We start from the raw sequence: 18986 nt of genomic DNA on the forward strand, positions 1-18986 counted from the left end.
TCCAGCTGCAAAAATAAGTCACAAAACTAATTTATTTGCAAGTGATAGTTTAGTATTTTCAACACAGCAACACCTGCACCCTTTGAACCAGGAAAGCAATTCATCAGCGGCGTAGCTAGCCACATGGGTGCCCGTGCCAGTGCACACGCCCTGCGCCTGGGGGCAGGGTGAGTCACCCATGGGGGCAGGGCAAGCTGTCCATGGGGCGGGGTGAGCTGGGGCTGGGGCGCACTGCGTGGAACCTCCATGGGGTCCACCCACCACCTCCAGCGGGCAGATGCAAGCCCCACGGTGCTGTTTTGGGCAGCACGGAGCCTGCAGGCACCCGAGCCACTATGGCAGTCCTAGAGCCATGCCGCTGCTGAGGTCACGGCTCCATCGTCTGAAGTAAAATGTACGAGGAGGATAATGAAGCCTTGAGAAGGGTTGGGCAGCAGCTGCAAGAGGCTCCGCAACTCAACTTTGTGCTGATGGATGGTGGACAGTGAGGGCTGCGGTTGTGGTGTGAAGTTGTTGTTGTTGTCGTCATTGTCCTCCTCCTCCTCCTTGGAGCAATGGAAGCCCACGAGACCCAACCGTAGCTCAGCTGTGGAGGCATTCAGTCTCACTCTCTCTTCCTCACACAGTAGTTCTAAGGAGAATGAGGTGACAGTGGAGTGTCGCACAACCCCACTCACCAGTGTCCACTCCCAATGACATCAGCACCAACAAAGCTGAAGGCCCTAATGAGAGTGGGGGAGAGAAATAAAGCTGATCATACAGAGCGGGGGTGTTACAGCTCCATGTGAGAGTGCCTCTCAGTCTACAGCAGAACGTCATAGAGAGGTGGGGATGAGAATGGTATCTGGGCAACTGCCTAAGGGAGCAAAGGGGTGACATACTTGACAGAGTAGAGAACAGCCTCCTCCAATCACACTCCAGTTCTTATCATGGGAATATTGGAGGGTAGGCATGTAAGTGCTTGGGAAAATACATGGTATGGCTTTGTCTGCAGGAGTCCCCTAGCAATAAGGAGGTGGATTTCTGGTGCCTTGAAAAGGGTCTTGCCTTCTGCCTTCCCTTGGGGCCTCATTGCCCTTCCAGGTCTTTCACGAGATGTGGGTTTTGGGCCTTCAGTGCCTCATACAGCATATCCTTGCACCGGAGGTCCCAGCTTGGCAGAAGCCTGTAGAGCTCTCGCATCTTGTCTGGGTTAGTTTCCTTGGCAGTGATTTTTTGGTATTGCTCCTCACTGAGGACGGAGCCATGCAAACTATCCAGCACTGGTTCCACTGGGATGGTCCGTTGGATTAACTCCTTCCTGTGCCGCTCAATGAAGTGCACTTTGGAAGAGTTTGGAAACTGCGGCCCTACTGGGAAAGAGAGAAAGAGAGAATCTTGCTAAAGGTTCACACCACAGGCTTAAGACTGGTTCCCCAACTCATTCCTTCTTCCCCCATGACCTGGGAATTGTAGTTCCATGAGGGGAGGGATCATGAACAGAGCATTCCCAGTAGCTCACCTGCCTAAAATTCCCAGAATTCATTGGGCAAAGCCATAACTGTTGAAGAAGTATAAAACTGAAATAAGTGAGAGCTGTTGGAAGGGAGCCAAGGCTGGGGCCAGCCCTACGATTAGGGAGAGTGAGGTGGCATCATAATTTGGGGTATCATAAACGACAGCAAATTGTCAGGCAATTAATTCATTACTATTTCACATAGTATTATATTTAGCTTTATCTTTTCTTACTTTAAAGCCCAGGAATTGATAGAGGGTGGGACTGAATGACACTTGGAACCCCTCCAAACTCTACCAATTCTATGCTTCTACTATTGTTGTTATCATTACTGAACCCAGCTTTCTTCCACAGAGGCAATTTTCCTCACTATCCAAATTCCACTATCCCCATATGGCCTAGGACCCTCATACTTATGGGACCTCCTCTCCTGGTATGCCTCGCGGAGGACCTTACAGTCCACAAACAATAACACCTTGGAGGTCCCGGGCCTCAAGGAGGTTAGACTGGCCTTCTCGGCCCTGGCCCCAGCCTGGGGGAACGCTATGTCGCAAGAGACCAGGGCCTTGCGGCACTTGACATCTTTCTGCAGGGCCTGCAAGATGGAGTTGTTCCTCCAGGCCTTTGGTCTGGGCCCAGTCTGACCCCCCTCTTTTTACAAGACCCTGCATGTAAGTGACCTCTCTCACTCCTCCAGCCGGGTCATATAAGACCAGTACAAATAACTGGGCCTGGTGAGCACTTAATGTTCCCAACCCCTATAGTTATAATTCGTGGGTTGCCATCATTCTGATCTTAACTTGTTTTTAAGCTGTATTTTAATCGATTGTTTGACTTTATGTTTTAATGTACTATATACTTTGATGTTAGCCACCCTGAGCCCAGTCCTGGACAGGGAGGGCTGGATATAAATAAAATTGATGATGATGATGATGATGCCATGAAAACCTTATCCACAAGGCCTCTGTCCTTGGAAGAAGACAAAGTTATGGAACGTTGTCTCACAGATTTATGAATTATGCTTACAGTATCACTTAATCACAAATGACAACAAGAGCAAGTAACAGTTCATATTTTAGGAACTGCCACTCACTTTAAAATTGAGAAGCTCACACTGTAAAACCTAGAGTGAGGAGATCAATGTCAGCAAAAGCTGTTCTGCTTGCCGGATGGAACAATTCTCTTAGTTTCCCTCTGAACTGTGTTCTGCGGATTATTGTGACCCTCCAGAGAGGACTTGAGGGAGAGGGACAAGGAGGATATTGAGGAGAAAGTCCCATTGCATTAGTGGGAGCCCTTCTGATGCCATGTCAGGTTAGTTGCATCTGGGTAAAAAATGTTCTTAAAAACCTAGGTGAGTTGAAAGATCTTCATCTGGCGCCAAACAAAACAATAAGCCCAGACAACCTTGTCTAAGAAGGCTGTTGAATAAAGTTACAGTGGTACCTTGGTTCTCAAACTCAATCCGTTACGGAAGTCGGTTCCAAAACCAAAGCATTCCAAAACAAAAGGTGCACTTTCCCATAGAAAGCAATGCAAAATGGATTAATCCATCCCAGACTTTTAAAAACAAGCCCTAAAACAGCAATTTAACATGAATTTTACTATCTAACGAGATCATTGGTCAATTAAATGAAAGCAATAATCAATGTAAGGTAAGGTAAGGTAAGGTAAGGTAAGGTAAGGTAAGGTAAGGTAAGGTAAAGGGACCCCTGACCATTAGGTCCAGTCGTGACCGACTCTGGGGTTGCGGTGCTCATCTTGCTTTATTGGCCAAGGGAGCTGGCGTACAGTCATGTGGCCAGCATGACTAAGCCACTTCTGGCGCACCAGAGCAGCGCACGGAAACGCCGTTTACCTTCCCGCTGGAGCGGTACCTAATTATCTACTTGCACTTTGATGTGCTTTCGAACTGCTAGGTTGGCAGGAGCAGGGATCGGGTAATGGGAGCTCACCCCATTGCGGGGATTTGAACCGCTGACCTTCTGATCGGCAAGTCCAAGGCTCTGTGGTTTAACCCACAGTGCCACCCACGTCCCTAATAATCAATGTACTGTACTATAAAAAAAGTAAGACAGTATTGTAGATGATTAAAAAAATAATAATTCTTACCTGCACTGATGATAGCCATTGTTTGGATGGGGGGCTTTTATCCATTTCTGCAGTCACACAATCTATCTATCATCTATCTATCTATCTATCTATCTATCTATCTATCTATCTATCTATCTATCTATCATCTATCTATCTATCTATCTATATCTATCAGTAGCTGAATTGGGTTCCACACAGTCACAAAAACAAATTAACCGGAAAAGCCTCAAAAACCAAAATGCAAAATAAATAGCAGAAACAAAAGTGCCAAACTTAATCCATTCCGAAAGTCTGTTTAACTTCCAAAATGTTTGAAAACCTAGGCGCAGCTTCTGATTGGTGCAGGCGCCCCAGAAACAATAGCCGACAGCCGCATCAGATGTTCGGTTTCCGAAAATTGTTCGAAAACCAGAACATTTACTTCCGGGTTTTTGGCATTTGAGAACCTAGGCATTTGAGAACCAAGGTACCACTGTACAAAAGTTATTTTTCATTTTTGTGCAGTGTATGTTCTACTGTATCACCAGCACTTCCTATTGGGAGGAAGATAAGATACAAGTACAATGAAAGAAACAACTAAAACCTGCTGACCTTGTGCTGGGTGTATAATAGGAGAAGCCATCTGCCCTGAAGTTAACTCATCTGAAAATCAAGAAGAAAAAGTCAGTCAAAGAGGGAATGTGACCTGTGGTCCTTTTCCATCCTGCCTCCCAAGATATGACTCAACCTCACGATCATCCCTTGTTCAAAACTCACTTTTTTTTAAATGGGCCTTCCAAACAACTTCAGTCGTGCCCTTCTTCATCAGGTAGAAGTTGAACTTCTCTTGCATTTGTTCAGCAGACAGTTCTACATACTGCTGCAGTTTCTCTGCATCCAGGTATTGAAAATGCAGTTCCTGTGGGAAAGAATGAAACCTCTGTAGGTGTGAATCTGGTTTGGCCCAACCCACCATTCCAAGGGAGTCAGATTAAAGGGTGAAGAAGGATCCTCGTTGAATTTCTCCCATTCTCAGACTTCACAGTCTTGGTTCTGCCCCATCAAAAAACCACCATCATCTTCATGTCTCACCTCAGGATTCACTGTGACATCCTCTGGAGTACTAAGAGAGACCTGAGAGCCAATCATCAGAGGTTTCAGGGTCACAGGGGGTTTCTCTATTCTCTTTGAATTTACTTCACGCTTATCGACCGCCTGGGAAGGGTAAAGAAAGTCACTTTTGACATACGCAGAGAGGGAACAAAATTTTTGGAAGACTAGATGCCTACAACATTCTTGGCATTGTAGCACCAGGTAATGCAGGAATGGGGAACCTGGTGTCCTCCAGATGTTGTTGGACTCATATCCTTCCCAACAAGCATGGGCCAAGGATGATGGGTTTCATAGTTCAAGAACATCTGCAGAGACACAGATTCTCCATATGCAATATAAAGAAAATTAAACCACTATGACAATAGAAACTAAAATGTGGAGTGGAGATTTCCTGGCCTCATGAGGAACTGAAGGAAGCCAAGGCTCTTGGACTGGGCAGCCTGGACTATAAAGTGGCCAAGAGGTACCATGAATCCTGGGTCCACCTGCATCTTCTCTTGATGAGACCATGCAGGAAACCACAGAAGCCATGAAACTTCATTATTTGAATGAAGCATAAGAAGACATTTTAAGGAAAAGTTTAAATTGAGAAGGCAATATGATAGTGTGCTTTATCTCCCATGTGCCAACACTGCAAATCAGGAAGAATGTTTTTCCTCAGGAGTTATCTGAGAAAGCTCGTTACTACCAAGCTGATTCCTTAATGAACGAAGCAGTATTTGTTCATTGCTAAATACGTTTACTCTGAAGGAAGTGTTACTGATTTCAATGAAGGCTTCCAGGAGAATGTGCTTAGGATTTCACAAGTAAGTGACGACCCGTTTGTTTAGAGAACCAGACAGGCTGTGTAACAAATGAAAAGGGCATATTTCAATATTGGAAGAATCACTTTAAACCAACAGTGCCGGTGGGAAGCTAAGTAACCCAGCATTGGGCAACTTGTTAATCTTCTCTCTACTGGCATGTTGATGTTGGGTAGAAGAGATCAAGTCCAACAATTGTGCATAGTCGGGGTTAATATGATCAAGCAAATGATCCAGACAATCGGGAATACCAGAGATGGAGGTTCCTGGTTACCTTTATTATTGAAGGGTCATTGGGCAGAACGTACAGGTGAAATGTTGGCGTTTCCAGCTGAAGCCTATGATAGAGCAGTACGACAGTGTTGATCTTTTGCTTAAACCACTTTTTGAAAACGACTCCTAGGGAAGAGAACTTGGGGTTTTCCAACACAGCATGGTGAGGCTCCACTCTGTCTGGCTTCTCCAGCCTCATCTCCCCTTCAACAAAATGTGCAATGTAGACATGGGAACTGTCATCACCTGAAAAGACAAGCATGTTAGAAGTGGGAAAGTGACAAAAATATCATCACTTAACCCTCCCTATTTCATGCAAGTATTCATTTTCTCATTGTACTGTAATTTAAGAGGTTTATAACATCATTTCACAGGACAATATGCTTGCATGGCAGCTTAAAACAGAATGCAAATCACAGAAAATAATAAAACAGCACAGTTGGAACATTTTGAAAAATTGAAACAAATAACAAAAGTCTGGTATGCCAGCACTCCTGACCTCTAGAACCCACCCATAGCATTCTGGAAACATCAATGGACATTTAGGACTCCTCCTATTATGGTTATAATGCTGGAAACTTCTCCCCTGACATACCTTCAAGGCACAAGAAGTGAGGGATGCAAATGGATGCCACAGCCTCTGCTGCATCCACCTTAAAGTTGAGCAGAGGGCCAGCGACATGCAACTCCTCAGTGTTCTGTTCTGCCAGGAGCTTCGGCCATGAATCAAAGTAGTATGTTAAGGTCACAGCTTCTTTCACTTCACATATGAGACCAGTATCATCGCACTGGAAGGAGCCAGCCTCAGTCGAGCGCACTCTGAATGGCACAAAGAGAAAGACGAAAAGGAAAAGGGGACCCCACTCGGTGTACCTTGGGATCTCAAATTTCAGCAGCTCCCTGAGCAATGCCAAAATTCAGCACCTTACCCATGCCTCTCGCACTCCATTCTGAATAATAGTTGTGGCATCTCCTGCAGAGACCCTCAGGCTCCACAGCTGAACTGGCCGTGCTCCCCTAAATTTGCCTTTGAATAGCTGACATTAGGGTTGTTGAACCAAACTGTGGGAATGTTGAGGGTGGCAAGAGAGGGTATATTGATTATTAATATCCTAACTTGCCCTAGCAAGTTTCTTTATTTAGCAAAGTGCATTCTCCTTCTTACACAGCAGAAACTGGCTGCAGACTCGTGTGAGTCTCTTAAGACTATAGGCAATTCAATCTGGCTTGTCCAGATTGAGATGTATTCTATTATTCCTGGTAAGACCCCTTTAGGTAAAGGTAAAGGACCCCTGACAGTTAAGTCCAGTCAAAGACGACTCTGGGGTTGCGGTGTTCATCTTGCTTTACTGGCCGAGAGAGCCGGCATTTGTCCGCAGACAGTTTTTCTGGGTCATGTGGCCAGCATGACTAAACCGCTTTTGGCAAAACCAGAGCGGCGCACGGAAATGCCATTTACTTTCCCACCAGAGCGGTACCTATTTATCCACTTGCACTTTGACCTGCTAGGTTGGCTGATTAAAGACCCCTTTAATCCCTCCTAAAAGAATAAAGACACTGCAGTCTTATTCATAAGTGCTAAAAAGTCGTTTACTTACATTCAAAGAGAACACGGTGTGAATCCTGAAGGCAGGCTTAAGGCTTAAAGTTACAAGTATGTACAATGTGCATTTACCCCATATTGGGGAATAACCCAGTGCTGGCTGAGAGCCAGCAGTGCAGTCCAAGCTGGAAGCAGGTCAAAGGTGAAAGGTGAAAGAGAGAGGACGGGTGCATGACTTGGCCTCTTATCAGGTCTGGTAAGGTCACAACCACCTGCTAGTCACATGCAAGAGGAAGGATGCTCCAGCCAAGTGGACCCAACATTCCCCTGCATGTCCACTCTAGCAAAACAGGCAATGTTGTACTTGACTGCTCTGGTGGATTACATCCCACAAAAACTAGTAGAGAAGAACAAGATAAATTGATTTTGGGGCAATGGCAATAATGCCAAGGAAGGGACAGGGGACAAGAGGAGCTGAAATGACTCCCTTGCTTCAAGAAACTCATTGGGTTATCTTGGGCCAGTCACTGCCTCTTAGCCTAAAGTACGGTACCTCACAGAGTTGTGAGGGGAAAATGGAGAGGGGAAAACCATGCATGCCAACTTGAACTCCTTGGGAGAAAGGTGGAATATTTTTAAGGAAGAGAAACAACAATTCCTCCAAAAATCCAAACTCCATATTTTTCACCTTTCTCAAACTCTGCATCCTTCTTTTGATGCTACCCCAACCTGAAAAGGGGGCGGGATATATACAACTGGAAGTTAGCAACAGCAGTGCTTCAATGTAATGTTTTTTTCCAGCTCTGCTCCATGGAACCAAGGAATTCCTCAGTGAAGACATCAGGAATGGTGGTTAAGCTTCCTTCAGAGAGAATTTGTCCACCACAACTGACCGTTCACTGCAATATGCAGATCACAGATGTACTCTGCGTAAGTTTTACCGAGAACCACCATATGTGGTGACTGTGAGACCCACAGAAACCAGATGTGCTCTGTTGGACAATTCAAAGTAGAAACCACTCCCTGAGGGGAGAATGTTTCAAAAGGTCTGAGAGAGATAGAGATGATAGAGATAGAGACAGAGATAGAGATAGAGAGATAGCGAGAGAGAGAGAGATCACACACCTGTAAGCTTCATGGCCCCTTTCTGAGTCCCAAACCACCTCTGGTTTTATTTTTTCTGGAATATCCTATAATGAAACCATAATCATTCATGTAGATGCCAGAATCCATATCCCATCTGGAAACGGGGCATTATTGTCTGTTCCTAAGACCCTTGAGACCACACCCTTCTAAAACAGATGTGACACAGGAAGATTCCACACTAAACCGGAATCACAGCATTAGAGTTCTGCAGTAGTGCAATGATCTTTTTAGATGGAAAGTGTTTAAGCACTGGAAAATATGGGACGATTTGAAATGTGACATCAACTGGACCGCCCGTAAGGTAAGAGCGAGGCAAGATGATTCCCGACTAAATGGAAACACAGTGTGCTAAGTGTGCATTGCAATGACTCTCACCATGAGTTATTAGCACAAGGAAAAAGCTGTTTAGATGCAGCCTTATTTCCTGCTACCAGACTCTAGCTTTGAATAACAAATATGTAAATAATTACCTAAGATGGGATAGTTGCTAACCTTAGGGGACTAGAAATTTAAATTCAGTGGCTTCACGTTAAAAATATCAACGTGTACCCTATTCCTGTGGGTGGGAAATGCACATCAAGACAGGTCAGTCCCTTACCTCACTGGGACACCGGCCACACGGCACACTTTCCCCAGAACCTGCTGAGTTCTCCATCTTCATGCTTCCTTCCCTCTGTAAATATGAGCAAAGCAAGATGATTCCCAACTAAATGTAAGCACAGCAAGGCAAGAAGATTCCACATGAAATTGGAATCACATAATTACAATTGCGCAGAAATGCAATGCTTTGTTTTTTATTATTTTTTTAAGCACTAGGAGCAACCTGTTTGGAAACAGCCTTGTGGCTCAATACCAGCAATTAGTGCCGACTAGCAAGATGATTAATTAATGTACAAAAATACCTAAAGAGGGACAAGGGCTTTTTACAGTGCACAAGAAATTCAAATTCAGAACCTTTCTGTTAGAAGTACCAATATAGGCTTCATTATCATGGGTGGTCAATGCAAATGAGAAGAATGCCCACCCTTTACCTCACTGAGACACCAGTTGCTTGTGATAATCTCCCCAGAACCTACTGGGTTCTCCATCTTCATGCTTCTTTGTTCCCCTTCATATAAGGGGGATTCTGAGTGTGGTGCTGTAAAAGAATGACAATTATTTGCCTGCTATGACTTTTGGAAGTTGGTTTGCAGGGTGAACACATAAAAATACAGTATTTCTTAAGAACCCATAGGATGTGAAGAGTAGCGCCTTGTGTGAGGCCAAAATTCCCTCACCTCTCTCTTTCCATACTACTCAATTCACTATGTTATAGTTGCAAAGCCCTGCAGTACCCTCTAGGAACCAGTCTCACTGCCCAAAATTCGCCTCTAGTGTGGATTGTGGCTAATGCCATGTTTCTGTCTCAGGGTTGGCCCAATACATTTTTCTACCTGAGGCAAACCAGAAAATACCCCCTATGCAACCTGATTAAGACACTGAACAGAAACCAGGTGATCACTACTACCCACTATGATCTTAGACACATCCTCTTAATCCTTAAAAAAAAAAAAAGATTTCTTCAGTGTTGTTGAGAGCACATTGAGCAGCAGGTTGGCCTTGGTGACTTCCAAAGTCTGTTCCAACCCCAAAATGCTGTTATTCCATTCAGAGCAAAAGCTCAGCCTTGGTCAACCTCGTGGTAGGGCCATCTCATCTCTCCTACTGACCTTGTTCTGGATGTGGGCCTGAAAACTTCAGCTCCTCTGAAAGAGACCAGGAAAGAGGCAGTCAGAGAGGGCATGTAGATGGGATGTCCTTTCCATCCTGCCTCCTGAGCTATGGCCCAACCTTGTGGTCCTCCCTCAGCCAAAGCTCACCTTGCCTCACATGGGCCTCCCAGACCAGTTCATTCGTGCTCCTCTCTATCAGGTTGAAGTTGAGCTTGTCTTGCGTGAATTCAGCACTGATTTCGAGGAACTGCTCCTCCATGTATTGAAGCTCCAGTTCCTGTGAAAAAGCTCTGTAGGTGTGAATGTGACTTACCGGTAACTGATGGACATTTTATCTCCAAATGCTGAGAAGAAGCTGAACTGAACTAGCAGACTTTACTCTGGGCATAATCACACTCAGACTCTGGGTTTAGGAGATGCAAACAGCCATGGTTGTTTTTGCATCTCAGCAGGAGAGACACCAAAAATGTCTCCTTTACCAAGATGAGGATGAAGAAAAAGGAAGTAGTAAATGACATATCAGTGTAGCACCTGAGAGGACGTCAGCACAGGTTAGGTCAGACAGGACAATCTAGGAAACCAGGAAGTCTCTGTCCTCCTCTGTCTCCCTTTCCCCATGCAGACATATCTGCCTCAAGTGCAAGCTGATGCATCACACCACTTCCGATGTAATTCCCCCACCTCCCCACCATTCAAAAGGGGGTAAACAAAAGACTGAAGGGATCCTGGTTTGCTTCCTCCCATTGTTAAAAACCTCACAGCCTTGGTTCCCTCCAGGCAACCCCTGTAATCATCTCTGGTCTCCTACCTCAGGGCAGACTGTGACGCCATCTAAATTTTGGATGAAGACGCGAGAGCCAATCTTCAGAGGCTTGAGTGCTCCAGAGGGTTTTGGCAGTCTCCTTGAAGGCCACATTTCCTCAAATTTATAGACATTCTGGGAACGGCAAACATGGTCACTTTGGAGACATGAAAGGAAGACACCAAATCTATGGAACACTGGGTCCCTTTGCTTACTCCTGGATCTCGGATAGAGAGAGATCCAAAAGAGATGTCTCCTCTCCCAAGGATGGCATGGAGAAGAAGGAAGTAGAGGTCAGCAACCCAAAGAATTTCACTCTAGCCTGAAGGAAGGTCAGCAAAGGTTAAAGGACAGTCTAGGAAAACTTAGAGAGTCCTCTCTCTAACTACTTTCACCCATGCAGCTACATCAGCCTTCAGCACATACTGAGCTGCATCCCAGCACTTCCAACAGAACAGGCATTCAATAGTATCATTGTTTTCATAATCAAAATCTGACTAATAATCTAGCCTGCCCGGAACACAAATCAGAGTTGGAGATTCTTAGTTACCTTTCTTAGGGAAGAGTCATTGGGTAGGAGGTACAGGTGGAATTTTGGGACACCAGAGATTTCCAGCTCCTGATAGAGCAGTGCCATGGCGTGGACCATTATCTTTCGCTTAAACAATGCCTTTTTGAAGATGACCCCACAGGTATAGAAGCGGGGGGCTTTCAATACAGCATGATACGGCTGCACGCGATCTGGCTTCTTCAGTCTCATCTTCCCTTCAACAAAATGTGCTATGTAGACATGGGAACTGTCTTTCCCTGAAAAGAAACACAAGGGAAACATGGGCAAACAGTTCACTATACTGCAGACTTGAGTTTGGGTGAGAAAACTCACCCCTTCTCCCTTCCTGTTTAATGCAAGTCAAGCCACTGGCCTGATCCAGCAGACCCATTCTATGTTCTTAAGTGTTTATTTTGTTATCATAATCTAGAGGTGTTTTTAAAAGCCTGCATTACAGAGCAATGTCCTCCCAAAGCAAGTTACAGGACAAAATACAGTATACAGTAAGTACAAAGTATAGTAAGTCAAAGAAAAAAGCAGAATTCTAGCAAAAAGACAGAATTCTTGCAAAATCAAAAGAAGCCACAAAAGGCAGATAAAGCATTGTGATCCACTGAACCAGCCCATAGCATTATTCAGCCAATAAGGAATGTACATGATAGACAAAAGGAAGAATCTTAAACAGGAATGGATATTACCACTCTATTCTTGGAAGCTTTTCTTCCTACCATACCTGTGAGACACAAGAAGTGAGGGAAGTGAACTTCTGCCACAGCTTCTTCTGCATCCGCTTGGATGTTGAGCAAAGGACCAGCAACAGCCAGCTCTATCATTTGCCATTCGTGCAGGTGTTGAGTCCATGAATCAAAGTGGTATGTTATGGTCACAGCTCCCCTTACCTTAAATATAAGATCAGTACAACAGCAAAGGAAGGAGCCAGCTTCAGTGAAGCAAAATCTGAAGGCGAGAAAGACAAAAGGTGTCGAAAGAGATTGATGCATCTTCCTCTACTGTTACGGCTGATACTCTTATAAGCAATTTGTGGGTCGTGTCAAATGTGCTCTCTTGATAACAATGATCATTAGCAGTATTTCAGTCCAGCATTGACTGGAATTTTGGTACTTAACTTTTGGCTCTTCATCTGATACTGTGCTGTGGCATGGGCGAGGGGCAGGATTTATGTTAGGGGGTACATGCTTTATGTCCACTACTCATCTTCCACAGCGATGTGCACCCACAGGGGCAAGCAGAGTATGCCTAGAGAGCATCACAATGTGGGAGCATCACCATATCCATATGCAATGCAGAAAACATTCTCTGATGGAAGTACTACTCGCCTGTAAGTTTCATGGCTCCTTTGTGAATCCCAAACTTTCTCTGGTCTTATCTTTCCTGGAAGCTCCTATAACAAAGAATAAAGGGTCCGAATTGATACCATATTCCTCCTCCTATCTGAAAATAAGAACACCCACTATGACCACATCAAGGATCCCTTCTTGAGCTCCACTCCACAGCTCCACATTGCTAAAAGCTCTTTATACCTGCTGCATTCTGTATTCATTTTTAGTATAGTAATTAGACCTGTGCTGAATTCTGAAATACTGTGTGAACTGCTGATCCATTAAAAAAAACAACTTTAAAAGAAGATATAATCTTCCAAAATATCTCATTATGGTGATTATAGCATGGCTGCAACCCAAACATCCATTAACATTTCATCCCCAAGTACTGATGAGGGGGAAGAAGGGTACACTGTGGGTTGGCACTTGGTGTCCATCCATACCAGATTCTCCCACTCTCCTTTCACCCAGAGAATTATTTCTGGAGACAACTGTGGACATGGCAATATTGGAAAGTACTGTACCACAATGCATGCAAATGAAGAAACATTTAAGCAGGAGGATTGAAATGTAACAAACAGCTGGACCCCCCACAAAATATGAGTGAGATTCCACACTAAACTAGAAACACAATGTGATAAGTGCCCTTTGTCCACTTGCCATGGTTTATTAGCACATGGAGCCCCCTGTTTTGATGCAGCCAGTACAACCCTTACCTCGCTGGGACACTGGATGCACATGACGCTTTCTCCAGGATCTTCAGAATGCTCCATTTTCTGGTTCCTCGTTTCCTTTCTGAATAGGAGGGATTCAGACTGCAGCACTGACTGGTCAGAAACCTGGACTTTATTTTTAAACCAATATGACTGTTGTGAAAATGAAGAAAGGTGCAAAAAATGACCTTGAGGAATAAGAATGACGTGAAGTCAAATCCACCCAGTACTGCAAATAGCAGGATCCGAACAGAAGCCGGACGTACCATTTCTAAACATTCCAGGAACCGACAACAAGCTTGTTCTCCCCTTTCCAGGATTATACTTAGCAATTTTTTGATTTTCTCTTTAGAATCTTTCTCCATTTTGAAAACATTCTTGTATTCTTGTAGTGTGATGACAGAGCAAGAGTGTAGGGTGTGCAAAACGAAGTCTAGGTCCTCTTCAAGAATTTCAATCAACTGTTCTCTTCCCTTGCAGATCATCTCATCACTAAAGAATGCGTATCTTTTCAACGACCTGTGGCAGAAACAGAAGCAGGGGAAGAACTGGAACCTGGTTAGGTGGCCAACTTGCAGCCAGTGGACCATCGGTAGCTCTCAGCTGCACACCCTGGGGCCCACCAAGACTTGGGGAACCTTGCCTTCTTTTCTTAGCCTTAAGCTGTGCAATTTCACCATCAATTTCACCTGGTGTGCCAGCAGGTGAAGAGGGAGCTAAAAGCGTACGTGTGAAATGAGCGGAGGGGAAAGTGGTGTGTGCAAGAGAGAGTGGGAATGAGAATTGTGAAGGTGGGTGTGTCTGTGCACATATCTGAGCAAGTGTGCAGCCCCCAACACACTACTCACCTGCACACACAACCCTCAGGGATAAAAAGATTGCCCTGCTGTCCCCTATTCTAGAACAACAACAACAACAACAACAACAACAACAACAACAACAACAACAACAACAACAACAAATTTATACCCTGTCCATCTGGCTGGGTTTCCCCAGCCACTCTGGGCAGCTCCCAAGAGAATATTAAAAACATGATAAAACATCAAACATTAAAAACTTCCCTAAACAGGGCTGCCTTCAGATGTCTTCTAAAAGTCAGATAGTTGTTTATTTCCTTCCTTGACATCTGATGGGAATCTATTAAAAAGACTCCCTCGAATATCCTCCCAGCAACCCCAGTCAGTTCTTATCTTTAGTCCTTATCTTAGCATTATTATCTTTATATGGGCAGGATGGGGGAGGCTGAGAAACAGTCCACACAGTGGTTTCGTTGTAGAGGCAAGATCTGACTCGGACTTCCCTCTTTCACAGCTCACTATATTCCAGCGGCTCTGCACCTTTATGGTTGTGGAGTGAGGCTGGCTTGAAAAGTATCTGGCAGCCTGACAGCTTCAGCAGAAAATATGCACTTTGGTTTTACTGCCCAACGGTTGACTTAGAAAGTCATCTGTGGGCAGGAAAGGGAAAGGTTCAACATGGTGATTTGAAAAATATTCTTTCTTCCAAGCAGCCTTTTCCTTTAAAAAGCACACACGAAATTAGTAAATTGGCGCTAAAGCATTTATTTGTTTTAAGCAGAAGAGCTTGCTAAATTACTTATAATGTTTACAGTGGTACCTCGGGTTAAGTACTTAATTCGTTCCGGAGGTCCGTTCTTAACCTGAAACTGTTCTTAACCTGAAGGACCACTTGAGCTAATGGGGCCTCCTGCTGCCGCCGTGCAATTTCTGTTCTCATCCTGAAGCAAAGTTCTTAATCCGAGGTACTATTTCTGGGTTAGCAGAGTCTGTAACCTGAAGCGTATGTAACCTGAAGTGTATATAACCTTGAGGTACCACTGTGTGTGTGTGTGTATATATTTCAGATATATACGTTTCACTGATTTTACAATCATTTTGACATTTAAAAAATTTACTTCCTTCCCCTTCTTCATGCAGTTCCTTAAATTTATTTTTAATATTTTCTGCATATCCAGATTAACTTAACTTACTCATTTATTTATCTTCTTTATATATATACTCTTATGTAGCTGCAGGTTGTTACAATAATCCTGCCAGTGTTTTTATCTGTTTACAATTTATCTGTAAATATTCAATGAACCATTTCCATTCTTTTATATAAAAAAGTTTGTTATCTTGGTTTCTTACTCTTCCGGTAAGTTTCTCCATTTCTGCATATTCCATAAGTCTTTGTATCCATTCTTCCTTTGCTTGGACTTCTTCTTCTTTCCATTTTTGGGCAAGTAACATTCTTGTCATATAATGTTTAAAATTGAAGTGTTTTGCATTGAGAGTGTAGTTTGCTGTAGTGTTAACTGAGAGGGGAAAACACATTGCTAAAATGGTGGCTTCAGTCACTTAAGTAAAGTGTAGAAATTACCCTTTAGTGGCTCTTTCTGATGAAAGCAGTTCCTCCAGACCTTGAATAATTTTTGAAGACAATACTACAGCTGTCCGATGCCTTGAAACATGCTTTTCAGGGGGTTGCTCTGCTGTTAGATATATTGAGAAAGTGAGTACACATAAACAGTTTTAGTTAATCAAACCCATGGCCTAGCTGAAGTTCTGCCAGAACCTTCAGGGCCAGGAGGCATATGTAAGCAGAGGGGAAGGGATAATATTGTTCTGAAGTGATGGCATTGATTTTATAAAATCATTGTGAAACTTGAAGAGATACTGATTTCAGAGTCTTCCCTCCGATTTTGTCCAGAATACATATTCAGAATGCTGCACAGATTTGAGACACACCCAAAGCCCTTCCAAGAAGCTTCCTTTACACCCAGCCCCACTCCTAGAAGAAGACCATCAGACTCAGCCAATGTTCTCCCTTCCAAGTTCCTTACCTTTCCCGATGAGACGAAAGAGCCATTCTGGCAAGGGCTCACATTCAATGGCCTTCAGCACCTCTGACACCACCTCCACAGAATAATCCTCAGCACAGTATGTAAGCAGCAATTCTGTGAGCTCCCAAAGATTTGCTTCCTCCAGCAACCCCTTGGGGATACTGACATAGCCTTCCTTGAAGGGGAACACGCTGAGTTTATCCTTGAACTTCTTCAGATCTGACTCCTTCAAGGTTTTCAGGGTGACCAGCAGGCATAGATGTGTAATCCTTACTGTTGGAATTATTGGTGTTAGTAGCAGTATTGAACAGAAAAAACCCAGCCTACATTCCCCTTCCCCTTCTCTTCCTGTTGGAAAACCTTGAATAGGTAGCACTAAGTGGGAAAGGGCCGTGGATCAGTGGTAGATCACATGCATACAAAGGATCCCAGGTTGAATCCCTGGAATCTCCAGATAGGGCTGGGAAATATTCCTGCCTAAAACCTTGGAATGAGCTGGACCAACTGGTCCAATGTGCCCTAAGGCAGCTTTCCATCTTTCTATGATTTCCAATGATTCCAGCAATTCAGCCTGACTCAGAAGACAGAAAAAACTCCAAGGGGGTTAGGAAGGCCTGAAGACTCTCTTAATTTACACGCCTCTTCTTAGCTATTTGCAGGCTTCAAACATGAAGGAAAGAAGACTGCATTCCACAAGGAAAAATCTGAACCCCAAGTCCAAAGGACCACAAGAAATTCATGTAAACTGTTTCTTTGCTGTTCTCTGCATCCTAAGATGAAGATACCGTATTTGCAATTTATTAAGCATTGGCAAGGGACACAGGTGGCGCTGTGGGTTAAACCACAGAGCCCAGGACTTGCCGATCAGAAGGTCAGTCGTTCGAATCCTCACGACGGGGTGAGCTCCCATTGCACAGTCCCAGCTCCTGCCAACCTAGCCGTTCAAAAGCACGTCAAAGTGCAAGTAGATAAATAGGTACCGCTCTGGCGGGAAGGTAAATGGCGTTTCCGTACACTGCTCTGGTTTGTGAGAAGCGGCTTAGTCATGCTGGCCACATGATCCGGAAGCTGTACCCCGGCTCCCTCGGCCAATAAAGCGAGATGAGCGCCGCAACCCCAGAATCGGCCACAACTGGACCTAATGGTCAGGGGTCCCTTTACCTTTACCTTTAAGCATTGGCAATCCGATTGTTGAAAGCTGCTGAGAATTGCTGCCATCAGCCAAAAGCTTTCTATAGAAAACAGTGCATGTACTAAAAATATCTCAGCTTGATATTTTTTGTTATTTATTGCTGCACTTTGGGGCTAGGCTAATCTAGGAGCAGGGAGTCTCAAGCCCTGTGGCCAAATGGGCTCCTCTAGACCCCTCCTTCAAGCCCTTGGAATGCTCCCCAGGCCACACCCCTCACTGACCCCGCCTGGAAACCCTCCTGGGGTGTCTCTGCCTTCCTGAAATGGGGCCTTGAGCTCCGATCAGGGCTGGCGCACTCATGAGGCAAGGTGAGGCATGATCCACAGGGGCAGCAGATCCCAATGCAGATCGTTATTCCCCACCTTGTTCCTGATGTTCCTTCTTCCCTGGTGGGGAGCCATTTTTCTTCTTTCGCCTCAGGCGCTAAACTCTCTTGGGGCAGCCCTAGCTCCGATAATGCTTCTTTCTAGTCTAGATGGAGGGCAGAGGGATGTGTGAAAACACTAGCCCACTTTACACAGGTAACAGTGACACCCATCATTCTGCTCCCTTTCACTGCTGGTCTTGCCTTTGCTGGAAAAGTTGCCCCACCCCTGGGCGACTACAGCCATGGGAAGGAGCTGTGCTGTCAGTACAAACAGAACCCCGAGGTGTCACCACCACCAGCCAGATGGATCCACCCCTCTCCGGAGATCCTTACTTAGCCTGATGAAAACAAAGAGAGAGCCCACCGGGGGCTTGTAGTCCATCGCCTGCAGCACCAGCGCCGTCACCTCCACGGCATAAGCCTCGCCATAGTACTGGATTAATAGATCCCTGAGCTGCCGAGCATCGGCTTCCCTCAGCAACCTTTTGGGGATTCTTCCGACGCCCTCCTTGACCGGGAATCTGAGCAGTTCGCCCTTGAATTTCCTCCAGTCCTCGTCCCGCAAGTCCAGCAAGGTGCCCAGAAGGAGGAGAGGGGCGCAGTGAATCGCCCAAGGCTGCGGCTCCAGAAAGAGCGAGGGACCCGCTTTGGGCAGCCGCGTCGCGGGGAAAAGGCTGCCCTCGTCGTCCCCCTTTCTTGGGGGAGCTGTGAAGGAGAGGGCCGGGAGATTGAGGACGATCTTCTTCGACATCGCGCTCCTTCCCCGCCAGCCCCAGCGCAGCAGAAAACACGGCCACCCAAAGACCCAGATCTGGAGACTCTGCCAAGGGAAGTGGGTGCCAGCTCGCGGCGCCTGACTCCCCGGGGTAGAGAGGCTTGGCGCGAGGGCAGCAGCGGGAAACCCGCTCCGAGCGCCGCCGGCTCTCTCTCCTCTCCTGGTCTCTTTCTGTTCCCTTTGGCGAGGAAACTCTCCTTAAAGATCCTTCCCTCCGGCAGCTGCAGGAGACTCGAGGGCGGGGTTT

General features: G+C 45.3%; 1 protein-coding gene across 5 annotated transcripts; it reads right to left on the minus strand.

The window, feature by feature from the left end:
• Window positions 1-18884, minus strand: LOC114582834 (uncharacterized). Of its 5 annotated transcripts, XM_077917924.1 has the most exons (21): window positions 18298-18884; window positions 16406-16678; window positions 15943-16054; window positions 13830-14082; window positions 13567-13716; window positions 12848-12912; window positions 12244-12467; window positions 11511-11767; window positions 10967-11095; window positions 10306-10435; window positions 10156-10191; window positions 9478-9584; window positions 9045-9119; window positions 8426-8490; window positions 6353-6576; window positions 5759-6003; window positions 4661-4783; window positions 4346-4487; window positions 4181-4231; window positions 1048-1352; window positions 1-722 (listed from the first exon to the last, which is right to left on the minus strand). In XM_077917924.1, the coding sequence occupies exons 1-20, from the start codon at window positions 18713-18715 to the stop codon at window positions 1069-1071; spliced, it is 3363 nt and encodes a 1120-aa protein (XP_077774050.1). In that variant the 5' UTR covers window positions 18716-18884; the 3' UTR covers window positions 1-722; window positions 1048-1068. The 5 variants fall into 5 exon arrangements, with proteins under 5 accessions (XP_077774050.1, XP_077774052.1, XP_077774049.1 ...); XM_077917926.1 differs by having other exon boundaries at window positions 1-1352; window positions 15943-16051; XM_077917923.1 differs by having other exon boundaries at window positions 1-1352; window positions 18298-18883.
• Between the last annotated feature and the right edge of the window lie 102 nt (window positions 18885-18986).

Source organism: Podarcis muralis, chromosome 13 (assembly GCF_964188315.1).
Source record: "Podarcis muralis chromosome 13, rPodMur119.hap1.1, whole genome shotgun sequence".
In the NCBI taxonomy this organism is placed as follows: Eukaryota; Metazoa; Chordata; class Lepidosauria; order Squamata; family Lacertidae; genus Podarcis; species Podarcis muralis.

Bases quoted from the DNA above. Each gene is read 5' to 3' on its own strand.
- LOC114582834 (XM_077917924.1), bottom strand. From the start codon at position 18,715: ATGTCGAAGAAGATCGTCCTCAATCTCCCGGCCCTCTCCTTCACAGCT. The intron at 11,096-11,510 runs GTAACTAAGAAT...TGCCGTTCCCAG, and splicing joins ATGACTCTTCCCTAAGAAAG to AATGTCTATAAATTTGAGGA. The intron at 4,232-4,345 runs GTGAGTTTTGAA...CTTGATTTTCAG, and splicing joins GAAGGCCCATTTAAAAAAAA to ATGAGTTAACTTCAGGGCAG.